Source organism: Akebia trifoliata, chromosome 4 (genome assembly GCF_017979445.1).
Source record: "Akebia trifoliata isolate Shusen 1 chromosome 4, ASM1797944v1, whole genome shotgun sequence".
Lineage (NCBI taxonomy): Eukaryota > Viridiplantae > Streptophyta > Magnoliopsida > Ranunculales > Lardizabalaceae > Akebia > Akebia trifoliata.
The window spans coordinates 2,854,496-2,871,667 of NC_141378.1; the positions used below are offsets into that span (position 1 = coordinate 2,854,496).

The 17,172-nt window shown below is 33.2% G+C and overlaps 1 protein-coding gene across 1 annotated transcript; it reads left to right on the forward strand.

Moving 5' to 3' along the window:
• Positions 1-8,988: 8,988 nt before the first annotated feature.
• LOC147402956 (uncharacterized) lies at positions 8,989-9,778 on the forward strand. Its single transcript, XM_086437616.1, has one exon. The coding sequence runs from the start codon at positions 9,041-9,043 to the stop codon at positions 9,665-9,667; it is 627 nt and encodes a 208-aa protein (XP_086293742.1). The 5' UTR covers positions 8,989-9,040; the 3' UTR covers positions 9,668-9,778.
• Positions 9,779-17,172: the final 7,394 nt, after the last annotated feature.

The window sequence follows — 17,172 nt, forward strand, 5'->3', positions numbered from 1 at the left end:
TCGACCACATTTTTCTCTCTCTCTCTCTTCTTCTCTTACCCCCATCTTTGCCGCCACCACCATCACCACGTTATTCTCTCTTCGTCTTCACTTACCTCTGTCGCCATCACCACCATGTCCTCCCTCCCTCTCTCTTATCATTTCTCAAGCCTCTCCATCTCCTCTCATTTTCTTTCTCATCTCCTTCTTCTTTATCTTCTTCAAATATTTTTTTCGTGATTTTATCCAAGTAAAATCAAACAATGGAAATTGATTTTCCAAACCTATCCATTTTTTACTATTATTTTTTCATGAATGTCAAATTTAATGGAAAGTCATTTCTCATGCAATCAAACATGACCCATCCAAAGGTTGCCTAAGTGGTAAGGGCAAGCATGTGAAGTGTGGGTTAAGCGCATGTCACATATTCGATTACCCTCTTGAATTTTTCTCATGATTTAATCGGGGGACCATGGTGGTGGGTTATTGTGGTAGTCCTCCCTGAGATTAATCGTGGTGCGTGCAAGCTGACCCAGATACTCGGTTAGTTAAAAAAAAAATACCCGAAATGGATTATTTTGATAGCTTGCAAAAGACAAGGATTAAATTGAAAGAAAAGTTAGCGCGAAAGATTATTAAGTAATTTTCTTGAATTTATTAATTAATTTGAAGATCAATAGCTATTTGTTATAGGGTAAATTACACTTTGACCCCTAGTAGTTTAATATAATTCTATTTTGATCCTTTAATATATTGATAATTGCACTTACCTCCTTTATAACCGTGTAAAGGGTTCACTTACCCGTTAGACAGATTGTCATCAACTTAACAACCAAACTACAGGGGTCAAAGTGTAATTTACCCTTGCTAAAATGTTGATTCTTTTTATCATTTTGTTATGTTTAATTAACCAAAGGAGTTTCTTTTGCTGATTAATGTTTAATGATTGATTAATGCTTATATTTGTTGGTTATATACCTTAAATACTTGTTCTATCCCTGTTAAAACATTAATTTTGGATCAATATTTTCATGCTTAATAGATCAAATGAGGTTGATTAAGCCAATTTTAATTATTACTAGTTGGTTGATGCCTAGATTTCTGGATTAATTTGTACTAGCATAATTTCTTGTTAATCAATATTGAAATGTTGAGGTTTTTTTTAAAACACTTTTTTGTGTATAATCAGCCTAAACGAGATTAACTTGGTCGTAGCCCAACCCAAATTGCTTGACCCATGAACAACCCAGTTTACCCAATTTGACAAAAATGACCCTAATAGTATTGTAGACGATGTGATTTTAGAATATGATGTAGAAATACCACGCCAGCCATTCGACATGAAGAGGTGGCGTTCCTCAGACTACGAGGATGAATGATAATGAAGCATTCGACTAGTTAGTAGGAAAGCCAGGTTGGCCACCATCGTGAAGACGTCAATATAGAGGAAGAGCCACATGAGATGCCTAGTTGGAAAGAGCAAGTGAGAGGAGATGTGGCATTTCCCTCATTGGGAAATGCTGCTGGACACATGGAAGGAGGGGATACGCATCGTACAATTAAGAGAGACCTCATGGAGGCTATAAATACCTTAGCAACAGTGACTTCAGGGCACGATTTTAGGAGAAAATTCAAAAGATCTTATTCATTGTAATAAACTAGTATTTGGCCCAATACAAGTATTATGTTTAAATGTAAAAGTAGGGACATTTTTTAGATTTCAAATTTTTGTATCAAACCACTTCTGTTTCGACTACTCTCATGAGTCGTGATCCAGATAGGTGTTTTGTTCCTATAATAACATTAGGTGTATAGGTGGCACATTTTGAATTAATTTTATTTTTTTATTAATAAAAATGATGTTTTTAAATTTTTAAAAACTTACTTATGTGATTTTAGAGAGATGGGAATAATGGGTTGTAATTTTATTGATTATTAATAAAAATGATCCTAGTATTAAGTTTAAATGTAAGGGTAACGATATTTTTTAGATTTCAAATTATGGTGTCAACCCACTTCTATTCAGCCTTCTCTCGTGAGTTTTGATCTAAAGAGGTGTTTCGTTCCTATAACAACATATGATGTCTATGTGACATGTTTTTGTTGGAGATTAAACATCGGGCTGCATGCAACAAAGAATCGGGATGGTTAAGAGTCCCATGTATTTTAAATTCCTATTAAAAAGTGCCACCTAGACATTATTCTTATTTTATGGAAACGGAAAATCTTGCTTATCCTGATTCTTCTTGTTATGGTAGTATAGAAATAAGTAAGCAAAAATTAAATATTAGTGATCAAGATAAAATTGGGGACAATTAAGACCTTGTGTGGATACACATCTCCGTGCAAGAGCAAAAGTGCAATCTCTCCCCGTCAGAGTAAAAAATCACTCTACGGAAGAATAGGTTCTTCGAGCTTCTCAACAAAGAGCAAAAAACTTCTTCCTGCAAAAGTAAAAATCTCTTCGCGTAAGAGCAAAAACCTATCCAAACATTTGTTAACTCCCCGTAGGAGCAGAAGTTGTCAAAAAGCTCTATCCAAATGCAGTGTAATTAACTTTGCTTCTAGTCAAAACTAGGACAGCCAGTGGGCCGGATTGGAATCTGAATTGGTCCAATATTAATTGACCCTCGGGAACGAAGCCCAATATTTTACAAGCCTTGCTCGACTTGAATGCATCCAGGCCTGGGCCTGTTGGATTGTTCTTAGAGTGGGGACTAGGGACGGGGAAAAGAGATGTCAACAGTAGGGGTTGTCAATGAATTGGATCATACCCAAAACCTGATCAATTCAAATCCAATAACTTTCAATCTGGATCAAAGGTTTTTGGTCCAATGAGGATCCATTTTCCTTAACCTATTGGATCGGTTTTGGATCAGTCATATCCAAACCAATAAAACTTGAGAAAGTATGCAAGTTATTTTATTTTGTTATATGAAGTTTATTTAGAATGTGTGTATCAAATTGGATTTTATCCCATTCAAGACCCAATTCAAATGTTGTTGGATTGGATTTGTGGATCCTAATACTGAGTCCTGATAAAAATCCAATCACACGGATCCGATCCAATACTTATGAGATCGATTTGAATCTGATCCAATCTTTATTGGATTGGTCTATATTTGACTCAATCCACTTCTTGGTGATAGAGAAAGACAGTTTGGATGTTTCCCAACAACTTCGTTATGTCAATGAATACTGAATCTTGTGAAAGTCTGTAAAAAAATAATCTCATAATTGGAGGTTGGATTAGATTATTTAATACCATACCAGAGTCAGTGTTTGGACGTCCGACAACATAATTTTCTAATTCATTGCATGTACTGATAATACACGTTATAAGAATTTATATTGCCACACCAACTTTTTCGGTAATACTTCAAACAATAAAGAATTAGGATGGTTTCTAGAAATTTTGGAAAGTGCAAGATGGTGAATTTTTGGATAGAAAAATTAAGGGATTCTACAAGAGGTTAAAGATGATGAACTTAAGAATAAATTATTAATTCTGTAACTATATATATAATAGAATAATGCTTTTCTCACTCTCCCCTTTGTCGAACTCCCCCGACCTCTTACATTCCTGAAGTGACGTGTGACAGAACTATAGATTTTCTTCCTTGAGATATACAACTGCACATGTTTACGAGGATCTACATTTGTACATCCCGAGGGATGAAAATCTATGGTTTTGTCACACACCACGTCGAGAGAGTAAAATGGGGTATGTCAAAAGGGAGGGGGGAGTCAGAAAATCAAGACTCATCTTTTAAAATGGTTAAATTACTTAGCAACCCAGGATTTTATATGATACTTACTGTGAGAGCTAAAATGATGCGTGGGCTCTTTACAAATTACAAGTACAACTGCATTTTTTTTTTATAGTAAGATTGAGATTGAAATTGGACCAATATAACTATGGGTATAATATTATCATCAAAATTTTAATAAATACAAGTAAGAGATTTAAGATTAATATATATACATATATATAGTAATGTCAAATAAACTGTTTATTCAAAGTATGGTTCGAGAGCAGATCTTGAGTGTTGATATCATGACCAAGGTTCAAACCCCATTTGATTCTTAGACACTAATTTGCTTGCCTATTATAAATAAATAAATAAAAGATAGATCTATGATTTTGTGCCCTTGTTATGTCAGCCACGTATCCAACCGCATATCAAGGCTGTGTGCATTCATCACAATTCTATTTTTAACAGGGGTGTGCTAAGTAAAAGTTGGGGAGTCAATCGCAACTCTCAATAAAAATGAGTCATTTGAAGCTTTGTTTTGCACTTGCTGACGTCGTCATCATGAGGTCACGATTGCGTCACAAACCACAGATAACTAACAGCCATAAGTTTTGTGGTTGAATGCCCTACGGGTAGTCGGGTCCTCACTTTAGCATTAATACCTTATTTTATAAAACACTTTTTTGGCATTAATTTCGGCATGTTTTCCACCCAAAACTTTGCTAAAGAGGATGGCCTTTCTGCACCGACTTCCTACAACAATGCCTTCAACGCTGTGTTTACGGAGAACCATCTACTTCCCTTCAGTGTACACTCGAAATGGCAATGTGTCACTTTTTTTTTTTTTTAAAAGAGATTCTATTGTCGCACCAAATTTAGAATAAGTTGGTGTGGCAATAAAAGTTCTCTTTTTTCATTATCACTAACGTCAAACATACTATTGAGTTAACAAAAATCAGTCTCATTAGTTGTTGAAATAAAGAATTTAAATTGATATTGCCGCACTAATCTTTTCTTTATAACATGATAATTATATGATCACTTACTGGAAGGTGGCATGTGCGAATACACATGTATCAAAAAAAAATTATTTGTAATTTAAAATAAAGAGCTTCTATAGCCACGCCAAGTTTTGTTAATCCCACCCTAATGTGTGTTTATTCTTTGGTGCATATGAATGGGACGGGACTAGCAAAAGTTGATGTGGCAATAGAATCTCTCTTTAAAATAGAGATCTACTATTGCCATACTAACTTTTGTTAATGCCACGCCAATTATGTGCAATCCTTTTGTGTTTTACATAGGAATTAGTGAGGCATTAGTAAAAGTTAGTGTGGCCATAACAACTCTCTTAATGGTCTTATTTGTAATTTAAGGTATCAATTAAAGGTTTTTAACATTACATTGAAGAAAGAAAAAAAAAACCTTCTGTAATTTTGAAAATTAAGCAATGTGTAAATTGCTATTTTCTCGACTTTTTATCAAAATATTAAATTTAAATATAAAAATTAGGGTATTTATGACCACTCATTTTTTTGTGTCGAACCACTCCTACTCCTCCGCCTTCTCTCACTATAGTAGTATAGATATAATATGAGTCGTGTTGGTGTGACCTCTAGATTGTACTTCATATCTTACTTTCTAGACGTGGAAGTGTGTAGGAACCATATATGCTTTTTCAATTGTATCTCGATAAAAAGTATCTATGATTTCGACACACTTCCACATTAAGAAAGTGAGATATGAAGTATAATCTTGTGATCACTTTGGCATTATTCATAATATATCTCCTTATTTATCTTCTCAATAAGCCTCTTTCTCTCAAAAGCACCTTAATTTGAGTTGTGTTGGAGTGACACAAAGAAGGAAAAGGTTGTGATACAATGATTTAAAGCATCTATGGTTATGTGCGTACCACCATGTCATTTGTGTCACAACTGTGTCTTCGTTTGTGTTACTCCAGCGTTAGTGCCTTAATTTTGTCAAAAAAAATTCCAAATGAAGTCTTCAAATAAATTAAGGAGCGGTAGGGTTGGTGAGAACAACATTCATCTTTGTAATTTTTTCTCGATCTCTTTCTTTCTTAGGCTCCCTCATCCCTTATTTTTAAAAAAAAATTTTATTATCTTTTCTTTTAATTTCTCTCTTTGAATTTTCTTAGTTGAGAGGATACACTATGTGAAAACTGGAAAATTCGACATAAAAAATTGACGGGCCAAGGCCCACGAATTTTAAAAACTGAATTTTGACAGTGTAGGACCGTCGAAATTCTTGATGTTCATAGATTTGACAGCTTAGAGCTGTCGAATTTCTCTCATCCTTTATTAATTTGACAGTTTTAACCTATTGAAAAAAAAAATTGACAATGAAAAATTTGACGTCAATTCAACTTCTTGGTCCATCGAATTTTATGAAATTTGACAGTCCAAGACCGTCAAATTTGGGCTTTTTTCACATTGTGATGAAATGATAGAGAGAGAGAGAGACAGAAAAAATACAATCACAATCTTAAACCTAATCACTCTCTTCAAAAAATTTCCTTCCTCTCATTTGCTTCCCCTCTTTGTCTCACTCTCTTTAATTGATTCTCGTTGCAAGAATGAGATGGGTTAACGAAAATAATGAAAATGTTGTCCTATGCCCTAGACAATATTTAATCATGAAATTGATGTATTATAATAAAAAGTTGGTATAGCAATAAATATTATCAAGAATTTTGTACAAATAATTTCTGACCACTTGATTTTGAATCTTAAATCATCATCTAAGAACCATTAACAATCTATTTTTAATGTGTAGGTCCATGGAGGGGACAAACATCCATAATATCACGTAACGTATAATGATTGTGATATACGACATTTTGGGATATCATGACCAACCAAAATCTTACGAGAGTTCAAATTCATTGATAGAATCGATCCTTTAGTTGAGTTCACGATTTTGTGCTTTATTTTCTCTTAGTTTGACTGAGAAATTGGTTTGAATTTGTCGATAATCAATTGCATAATGGGGTCGACAACATCTAACCCGTGTGATCAAATATGCTATTAATATTAGAGTCGTGATCCCGAACAGTGTCTTGTTCCTAAAAAAAAATTTAGGTGTCTAAGTGACAAATTTTTACTGGAATTCAAACACATCGGACTGCATGCATGACTTAGTTAATATTATAGTGTTTACTCATGAAAAGTAGCATAAACGAAGAAAGTTTAAGCGAAATACAAATAAAAATATTTATAGTATATTAAAGTCCATCATTGATTAAGTTGCTATACTTCACCCATTGTTTCATATTCTGGTTTTGAACCAATTTATACCAAGTGGGTTGAAAAATCTTTTAAGCTTATTAATCCATGATTCTTTTACTAACTTATGCATAAAAAATTGGTCTGATTGGTGATTTCTAGTTATTCAAGTTGCTCATTTTTCCCACGAGATTCTTATGATGAAGGCGACATTATCAATCAAAGATAAGGCCAAACATTTGTAAGGGTGGGCCCAAAGAGTACAATTTTGTAATTAGGTCCACAATCTACATCAAAAATAAATCTGCCTAATTTTTTTATCCCTGCACCTTGAGATACTCATTGTGTTTCAAACTAATGACATTACCCTTGATCTCGTTCTGCTCTAAAAGACTAATTTAAATGACTTAAATGCCTCACATTCAATCTTGCTAGTGATGAACCCTTGATTTTCTCACAAAATTACGATGCCTTCAAACTTTTCAATCTCCAATTCATTGTTATCAAACTTCACCTCACTAGCCTTAATTCTCTTGTAAAAAATCATTGATTTTTTATTATTATTATAGCTAATGATTTTTGACTCAAATTTTTTTTTTCCCACTTAATCAATACTCAGATGACATGGCAAGGGCATAAAATCATAAATCATTTTCTTCAAAAGTCCCAATCTTTTGTTCTTGAGCTCTGAAGTAGGGCTGGATTGCATTATACTCGAATTCAATTCAATCCAATCTAACAAATCTGAGTTGAGGATTTCGGTTTCGATAAGGATTCGATCTAATAAGGTTATGGACTAATCATGTCTTGATTCGATAAAATGTGCGAAATTATATAAATTATATTATTTGTTTTGGTTAAAATACTTGAAGTTTACTTAGATTTTATATCAAATCAGATTTGATCCGATCCATCCCCTGATCTAATTGTGATTGGATCCTTGTATTGAGATCCAATAAAACACAATCAAAGAAGAGTCTGATCCAATATTTATTAGAGCGGTTCAAAACTGATCCAATCATTGTTGAATTGGTCCTAAATCAACCAATTATAGCCCGCCCTAGTTTGGTGGCTGACCTTGAATTGTTGGTTGATAGAATCTCAAGGTTGGGAAATGTTCAGCACCCTAAGTTTTACCACACACTTTAACAAACGTTTTTTGTCCTACATGGGTTAGAAGTTTTGGAATGAGCTGATTTTTGGTGAGGATGATCTCTATGATTAGAAGATCATCCTCCCCAAAAATCAGCCCATTCCGAAATGTTTAGCCCCATGTTTACACGTTGAAAAATCGTGGACCGTCCATTTTTTGTAAATCAATTTTGATGGGGTTAGAAGTTTTGAATGAGCTGATTTTTGGTGAGGATGATCTCCTCACCATAGAGATCATCCTCACCAAAAATCAACTCGTTCCGAAACTTCTAACCCATGTAAGACAAGACGCGTTTGTTAAAGTGTGTGGTAAAACTAAGGGTGGCGAACGGGACCCCTCAAGGTTATAGAGGACTGACATTTTTTTTTTTTTAAAGGTTGAACAACCTTGAACTTGAGAGAAGACCGAGGTCAAGGCACATGTCATAATTTTGAAAATACAATAGGGTAATTAAAATATTCACCAAAATATGGAGGGCTTCCTCTAAAATAAATCACCCTATTGGCACCTCAACTTTAACTTATTACATGCTTATTGAAAATAAAGAAAATAAATGAATGATTATTCTAAAAGCTGGGGTGCCAATAGTTACTCTATCTTTTTTTTTTTTTCTTATTGTTGTTGTTAGATTTCTATTTTTGGGTTTAGGATTTTATATTATTTGAATTATAATGTGTTAAAATGTTCAGATTATAATTCGGGCCAAATCTGTGTAATGTTTGAAGGGTGGGTTAATCTGTAATTGGCGTGTGATAAATAATTTAAGAATTCGGAGTGTAATAAGTAAACTATGGGGTGTCAATAGCAGGGGGTTCGAAAAGTTAAATTATTCCATTTAACGACCAGAGAAAAGTTGAAAGAAATCCCAACATCTCTCATCACTCAGTCACTCTTCTTGAAAGACAATGGATTCCCCCTCTGTAGATTTCTCTAAAAATGGAGAAATCTCTGCTAAAAATAGCAAAAAAATCTCCGCATTTTCGATCACAAATCGTCCACAATCTCGAAGAACTCGATCTTTCTCTAACACATCTTCATTATCTTCAACATCTTCTTCATCGTTCTCTTCAAATGCAGAGGAATCATCTTTGAGTCCGATCGCTTCGCTTCAATTATCTGGAGTTCCTTTCTCATGGGAACAACAACCTGGAATCCCTAAAAACTCTTCAAATTCAAAGATCGAAGATCTTTCCTCAATTATGCTTCCATTGCCTCCAGCTTCCACTCCAACATCGTCTAAAAGATTCGACATCGAAGCAATTTTTCCGATCCGGAAGAAGTCCACCACTCATGAAAGCTTTAGCAGAGATCCATTCATTGTGGCTTTAATGAAGTGTTCCAGAGATCATAATCGTCGTCATGAACATGAAGTACTTGATGATTGTTGGAAGAGTGAGAAGGCTTCAAGAACGTTTGGTTATCGATTTGGATTTGTTGATCTTCACGCTTCGTGCAAGAAGACTTGCGATGTTTCGGAATCACAGGTTTTGCTTCCGAGATCGAGCAGAGTATTGGATCGACATTCAGAGTGAACTCGATATTGTGGAGATCGATCGATCCACCGACAATTCTAGTTAAGTAAATAAGTTTTTACTATAATTGTTTGATGCTTGAAGTTTAAGGATTTTAATTTGGTTTTCTAATCATCTTGGTATGCTTGTAGTATGAAGTATGAACTATGAACTAGCTCTGTACGGAAGTTCTCTATATAGAAGAAAAAAATTCTCCGAAAAATGTTTTATTTCATTTTTAATCCTCTCGACCGAAAGAAAAGTAGAAATTTATTTATGAAGAAAAAAATATTAGGCGAGGAATTTTTTTCAACCTCAAACTAACTACTTTTGAGGTTTCCATCAAGTAAACGGTTGAGATGCGAGAAAAAATACTGATTTTCTAGAGATCAGTTCTTTGTTTTCGTGGCAGTTGTATTAATTTTCTAGGATTAATTTTTTCTAGGATTAATTTTTTCTTGGAATGACTAAAAATATCTTTAATCTCAGCCATTCGTTTGATGTAGTGTTTACGTAATTATAATGTGTGTAAATAAATTTGCATGTGTTTGGATGAAAATAATTGTTTTTAACAACTCAACTTGTCAGTGATAAAATTGCAGTCGTTGACCTGTTAGAAGAAAGCGTAAGAAAGTGAAATCAATTTATTATTTTTTTTAAGGGTAAAATATTTTAATATTTAAGAAAATCTTTTTTTTTTTTAAATTACCAAAATCAAATTAGGTCAGAGTTTTAGTAATTTGCTGAACTGTTCAACATTTTAACATGTTAAATTACATTATTTGATCAAAAATACCCTTTTAATGGTTAAAACGTTGGACTGTCCCTGACTTAATTCATTTTTGATAATTTTTGAAAGAATAAATTCTAAAATATTTTACCCTTTTCTCAGTAATTTTTCTTTTTCTAATTAAAATAAATAACATACCCCTTGATATTAGGGTGACAATGTGACATCAAGGTTTTGAACCTTCCGTTATAAATAACAGTAAATTGATATTATTGCTAAGATCGTTATAACGGCGGTTCCTAGTTTTGACAATGTTAAGATATAATCATGAGATCCACTATTGATATTTTATAAAAAAAAAAAGAAAAAGAAAAAATGAAATGATTTCAACTAAACTTTAAAATTTCAAATTAAAACAATAACATAGTATTATATTGATCATTATTTTTAACCAAAAAAAAAGTCAAACACATTATATTTCTACATTTAAAAGTACAATATTTCAGACATGGTTACATAAAAAATATCATTAGAGAGTACCAAGAAATAATAGCTGTTTTAAAAGTACTATTGTCTATTATGATCTGTTTTTTTTTTTCCTATAGAGGGGCCAAACAAAACCCAATATCCAATAAAAAAATGGTCACTTGATTGATCTACAATTTTTTTTAGTTGTTTTACTTGCTTGAGGTCCAAGCAAGATCTACTCCCAACGATATAGACTTGTATACCACAGGTGGACCTCGGTTTTGTTGCATAATATTTGTTTGGCACTCAAATTAATCCTTACGATTTAGTTCAAGTCAACCTTTCGGCGAGTATTACAAGTTACCTAAACATAGATAATAGAATAGCCCTTCAACTTAGGAAAAAACTTTGAAGCAAGTAGACAGTTTCAAATTTTATAGAAATCCTCTTCATTGGATTACATTTGACATTTTCAAGAAGGTTTTCAAATTTTACAAAAATGTAAGGGTGTGAAATAAATTCAAAATATCACGTGTCTTGTAATAAGGAGGGTTGCTTTAAATTTTGAAACAGGTTGCCTGCGTCAAAATCCAATCGTTCATTGTAATTCTCTTTGCTCATAGGGTGTTGATTTTTTAACTCAACCTAACAGAGAGACTCAAAATCTCATTGACGTGACCAACCTCCCATTTGTAGTTGTGTATCCCGAGCAAAAGAATCTATGATTCTTCGCACATGACACGGGTGAATATTTGAGTCAGACTCGTGGTTGATTTCAAAAAATCATTAGTTTTGCTCAAAGGGGTTTAAAAAAAAAAAAAAAACTACAATTTTCGTGTAATATGCACATGGGACAGCTTTTGTATTATAATTCAACTTGTCTGCGAAAACAAAGGCAAAGTTAAAAATAATTGCTACTCCCAACCCACTAATGGACAAAGCACACCGAGGCATGGTCTGTACGATCCTTAACTTACGATATAAGTGGTTCCAAGAAAAAATAAAATTAGAGTAGCTCTACAGTCAATCGAGTTGACTGTCTCGTGAAACATCAATCAAAATTATTAATAAAAATTATATTTAAAAAATTAAAAGATATAAATAGAATTACTATTCTGAAAAGGTTTCCAAAGAACCGTGGGCTCATGAGAAAGTATATGATCATAATCATGTAAACATAAAATCCAACGATTTAGATTTATCCTTAAAATAGGTATCCTTGAGATGTGTGTTATTTGAATTTGTATAAATCCCAACTGTTGAATTTTATATTTACATGATTGAGATCATGTGTTTTCTCAAGAGTCATTCTTCATGAGTCACTAGATCTTGACTCTTGTAGAAAATATCATTTAGAAGAAGAAAGTAATACCTTTGAGATATTGAACGTTATTAATTTATGCTTATACAAGAAATATAGCTAAATATTCAATAATAAAAAATCAAAAAAATAAAATAAGAATTGAACACATTTAAGAAAATTTATAAATAATTTCAATAAATGATAAATAAAGAGAAAGTTTGCTACGATGGTTAAAATATTCAAGTTAAAGATTTTAAAAGAACTTGAATTAAAATAATGAAAATACACACGATAACATTTTCAATAACAAAAGACGTGACTCTAACAATACAAAACGAGAAACAAGATTCATTTAAAAACCCCCCACGTCCTTGAGAAAAGGTTTAGATGATGATGAGATAAGTCAAAATATGTGCAATAGATAATTTTCAAGCACATATCCATATAAGAGTTGTGACTCGTGAAATCTCTCAACTTGTCTCGTCTAACTATTCTTTGACAATGCTATTCGTCAATGGCACTTAAACGCTTAAGTCGATAATATAATTGAGTATTAGAAACATATTTACTTCTTTTCTCTTCTCCAACAATATTTAAAAGTCTTTTTTTACATAAAGTATTTGCAATTTTTTTTTTTTTTTGGAGTTTCTACCTAATTTATGACATTTTGATTCAATTTAATTAGAATCAGAAAACCCTAAAATCAGTTCAATTAGCAATTTCTATTTAAATGAAGACCATGATTTGGAGGGAACAAACTTTGAAGAGTGACGGTTTCTTCAAAAATTTGATGCAACTCTTTCTTATTAGAACACGTGTGCTATAAAAAAATCATTTTAACCAAATCAAACCATAGTTCCGAGAAGTAACCCTAGTTATTTAGGTAGTTTGCTGCACACGTTTAGCTCGAGCCGGACAAGCTCCCTAACAAGCCGAGTAGCGGAGAGCTATTATATGGAGGAGACAAGTCGTCGGTTATTTTTTAATGTGGGCCCACAAATAGAAGTTTCATTTTCTATATTGGTCTCCAAAAATTCAAAGAGAGGAGCTATTTAAAGAATCAATTTCCCTTTTTCAAGAAGAAAGAGGAAAAAACAGAAAAAATGGGAACAAGTTACCTAGGTTTTTCATGTTTTGCGAACCACAAGTTTATTGGAGATAAATCACCAATCATGAATTATGAATTAAGTTTGTTCAGATTGTAGATGCACGAAATGGATCTACACTTTCCTTCTCTCTCAGCTCGGGCGGACCTACAAATCAGTCCACTCCGACGATCAAGTTAGACCAATTGATCAGTATAATTTTTTAAGAGAAGAAGAATTCGAACCTTTTTTACCCATAGTTTTCCTCTTTATATAGGCGTTCCACTTGATCGTTTTCTGTGCCACCCTTTGAGGTGACCTAGGGTAGTTAGCCTACTCTCTGACATGTCAGCTGCAGGAGTTGTTGCAACTGCCTTATCACTTCTGAGAAAATCGGAGTTGGTCTGATATGACGTGGGTTGTCAGGATTGACTGTCTATCACTGGCACATCTGTCAGATCTTCCCTACCGACCTACTAGGCAGTTGCCCGGACCGCTTTACCGGCTGATGGCTTAGTTCCGAGCTGCGAATACACGCATTCGTCGGGGTTAATAGACCGAGCAAGAGCCGCGGTTCGTCCGACCTTAAAATCATTAATCCTGGCCTTTATTCGAGCCACGTGTCTGTGCTCAAGAATTTCCCCCCACACAGATCATGCAATATAACAGATTAAAATTTAAGTGAAAAGTGATAGAAATTCAAAGTTTTGAATTTTCATCAGCATTATCATCCTTTTCGTAGAAAAAATAACTCTTATTTTATTATTCAAATTTATTTGGATCCCAAGAGACCCCCGAAAAGACTCCAAAAAATCTATAAATAAATAAATAAGAATTAAATTTTCATTAGTGAACATTTAGACTTTCAATTTTTAATCCGACTTTATCGTCGGGGCTGGTGAAATTCGAAAAAGAAGATCCAGTGTGACATTCAATAAAAATGAAAGTTGAAGTATGGGCTTACAAAACAATTCATAGTTGTTGTTTTTTTCTTCGAAAGTATCAATTTTTTTATTTCACCTTTGCTAGTTTTACCACTCAATTATTTCAACATTCTTGTATTTGTATGTTTTATTTTATTTATCAACATGTTACAACCCAACATTTAACTAAGTATGAGTACAACTTTGACGCGGTTAGGCCACTTCAAAAATTTTTGGACGAACCCTTCTTGTAGCATGGCAGTTAGGTTTTTTTTTTAAAGCTTATTACCGCCCTATTTTTCATTAATATTTGGGATACCTCCTTAGGGACACCACTTGTCATCTAAAGGAGAGGTTTCTACCCAAATTTTGAAACAGAATGGGTGCTTTGAAGTTTTTATGATTGTTCTTCTTAGTGTATTATCTTGTAAAACGATTTCTTTAATTTGATTATTACATGTTAGGATCACATCACTACTAGCACAACATATATTGTGATTTAACTTATATATCTTGAAAATTCTTATTTTAAATCCTAATATTGAGATTCAATAAAAATTTATCACCTGATCCGTCTTTATTGGAATATTCCCAAATCGACTCAAATCAATCTGTACCTATCAATTGACAACCCTAATGATGTTATATTATTGTCATTCTTTTCTAATGATGTTATTTCTTTTTCCTTTTTTTTTTTTTTTCTTTTGGGGTGGAATTCATCATGATTTCCTTCCTTCCTTTATATAATATCCTTTTCTTTCATAATGGAGGTTGTGCTAAGACCACAAACATCAATTTAGTAGGTATAACATAAATAATGAAAATACTCATTTTTCAATGAGTTTTTTCTGTTAGTGTGACACAAAATTATATTTTACAAAACTTATGAGAAAATATAATATTCAATTAATAGTGCATCATCTTAGAGAAACCAACCAATTCATTAATCAAAAGTAATTGAAATAATGCTTATTCATTCATCTCACATGAAGATTTTGGGATGTAGATTACGATGTATATGTGAAGAGTCATTCTAAACAAATTGTCTTCGACATTGCACTCAACATTGCACTGACGTGGAAGTGGGTAGAGAACCATAATTTTTTTTTCCTTGAAAATCTATGGTTCTTTGTACACTGCCACATCAACGCAATTTTGAGCACAGTGTTGAATAAAGTCAGATCAACATTTTCCTTCTAAGAACAAAATAAAACAATCAAGGGCTTTCTCAAAGTGGTTGAAACGATGAAGACAAGGTTGAATAAATTACCTATAAATTCAAGTGTTTGAAGTTGAGAGTTTGTTTTTGTTTTCTTTCTGATGGTTGAAGATGGGGCCTAATTTTTAGGTCAAGGTCAAAAGCCGTACGTTAACAATTTAAAAATACAGATATATGTCACAAATCCAACAAAACGTGGAGTAACATGTATAATTCACTATTTTCAATATGAATTTCTCATCTCGTTTTTGTTCACGTACAATTTCTAGATGACTCACATGAGCCATCTCGATGTATCTCGAATAAGATCAAGATTTATTTTTTTAAGAAGAAGGAAAAAAGGAAAAAGATAAAGAGAGAGAGATCTCGATCTTCCTATCTTATCTCATAAAATGCAATTCTTCTCGGTCTCTAATGATTTTCAAAACCATTTAAATTACCAACTCCACCTTCCCCTTCCCCACAATACCCAACTTGATTTATTGCAAAAGATTCACAACTGACCTTGGTTAAAGACTTTCAAAGGGGATAAAATAACATGTGGTCTTCATCTAATCTAATAGAATTATTGGACGAAAAGTCAAAGTTGTTGGCTGATAGCCATTCTTCCATAGAGCGATGTATTAAATTTAATTCAAGGACCATTTTATTAATGTGCTTCGGAAGACTTCATTTCTTTTGGAATCTTTTCTATACGCGATAGTCCATGTGACCGAATCTTCTCGTGTCCGAGTTTGACGTAAGAGTCCAAGATGCTATGCTAACCATACTGAAACGGCCACGTCATTATAAAACTAAATTTTGCTGTATATCTTAACACTAAGTTTAATGTATAAGTATTTAAAGATGAATCTTTTTGGGTTGTCTGATATGATTTGATCTAATTTGAGCTTGTCCAATAGCCTTGATTTTCGATAAAATATGTATGGGACCAATTTGTTAGATAGATAAGGTTGATACCATTATAATAAGATAAAGTGACATTGGACAACATAATTTCTCTCACTGTTATCTAAAAATAAATAATTATAGTGTCTAATCATGGTTTTAAATCTCGATCAAGACTGAGACGACTCGTTCGATATGTCTCGTTATCGTTTACCAATGAGACGAATAAAGATTTAAAACCACACCTCAATTATTCTCATTGTTAACGAGATGACTCAAATATATCGAAAAACTTGTTCGAGATGACTCGGTCTAGTTCATGGACAAGATGAGACAAGACGAGACGTCAAAACTGGGCAATAGAGTGGCACAATAAAGGTTAGGGTGGGAAGGAATTGAGCCAAAATAGGCTCTCAGGACATAATGTTGTACCTGATTCGAAGAGTGTTAGAATGTTTTGTTATGAGGGTCACAGTCAAATGACCCTTAAGGCTTCACATCAAATATCCAATAACTTGGCCGATTGTTCTTGTTCTTCTTCTCTATTTTTGAAAAATGTGTCCACGTGCATGTCACGGGCGACTAAACGGTCATACTTGTCGTTCGTGACAAGTGGCGTTAGAACAATTTTCAAAACTTCAATGATTGATCAGGGAGTTATGAGAGAATTAGTCCTTGGAACAATTTGTAAAAATGTTGATTCATATCAAGACATACACACCTCATTGTGGATCTGGAAATGGGCGAACCAGTAATTTGGGCTCAAGGGCCTAATGATAAGTGCACTTTACTTTGTAAGTACACCTTAAATAATTAATACAACACTTCCATATACTACCTATACTATAAAGTGCACTTACGGACTACTCAATTAATATACGTGATTTCGTTTTCATCCCATCATTGTCTT

Coding starts and splice junctions, on each gene's coding strand:
- LOC147402956 (XM_086437616.1), top strand. CDS start 9,041: ATGGATTCCCCCTCTGTAGATTTCTCTAAAAATGGAGAAATCTCTGCT.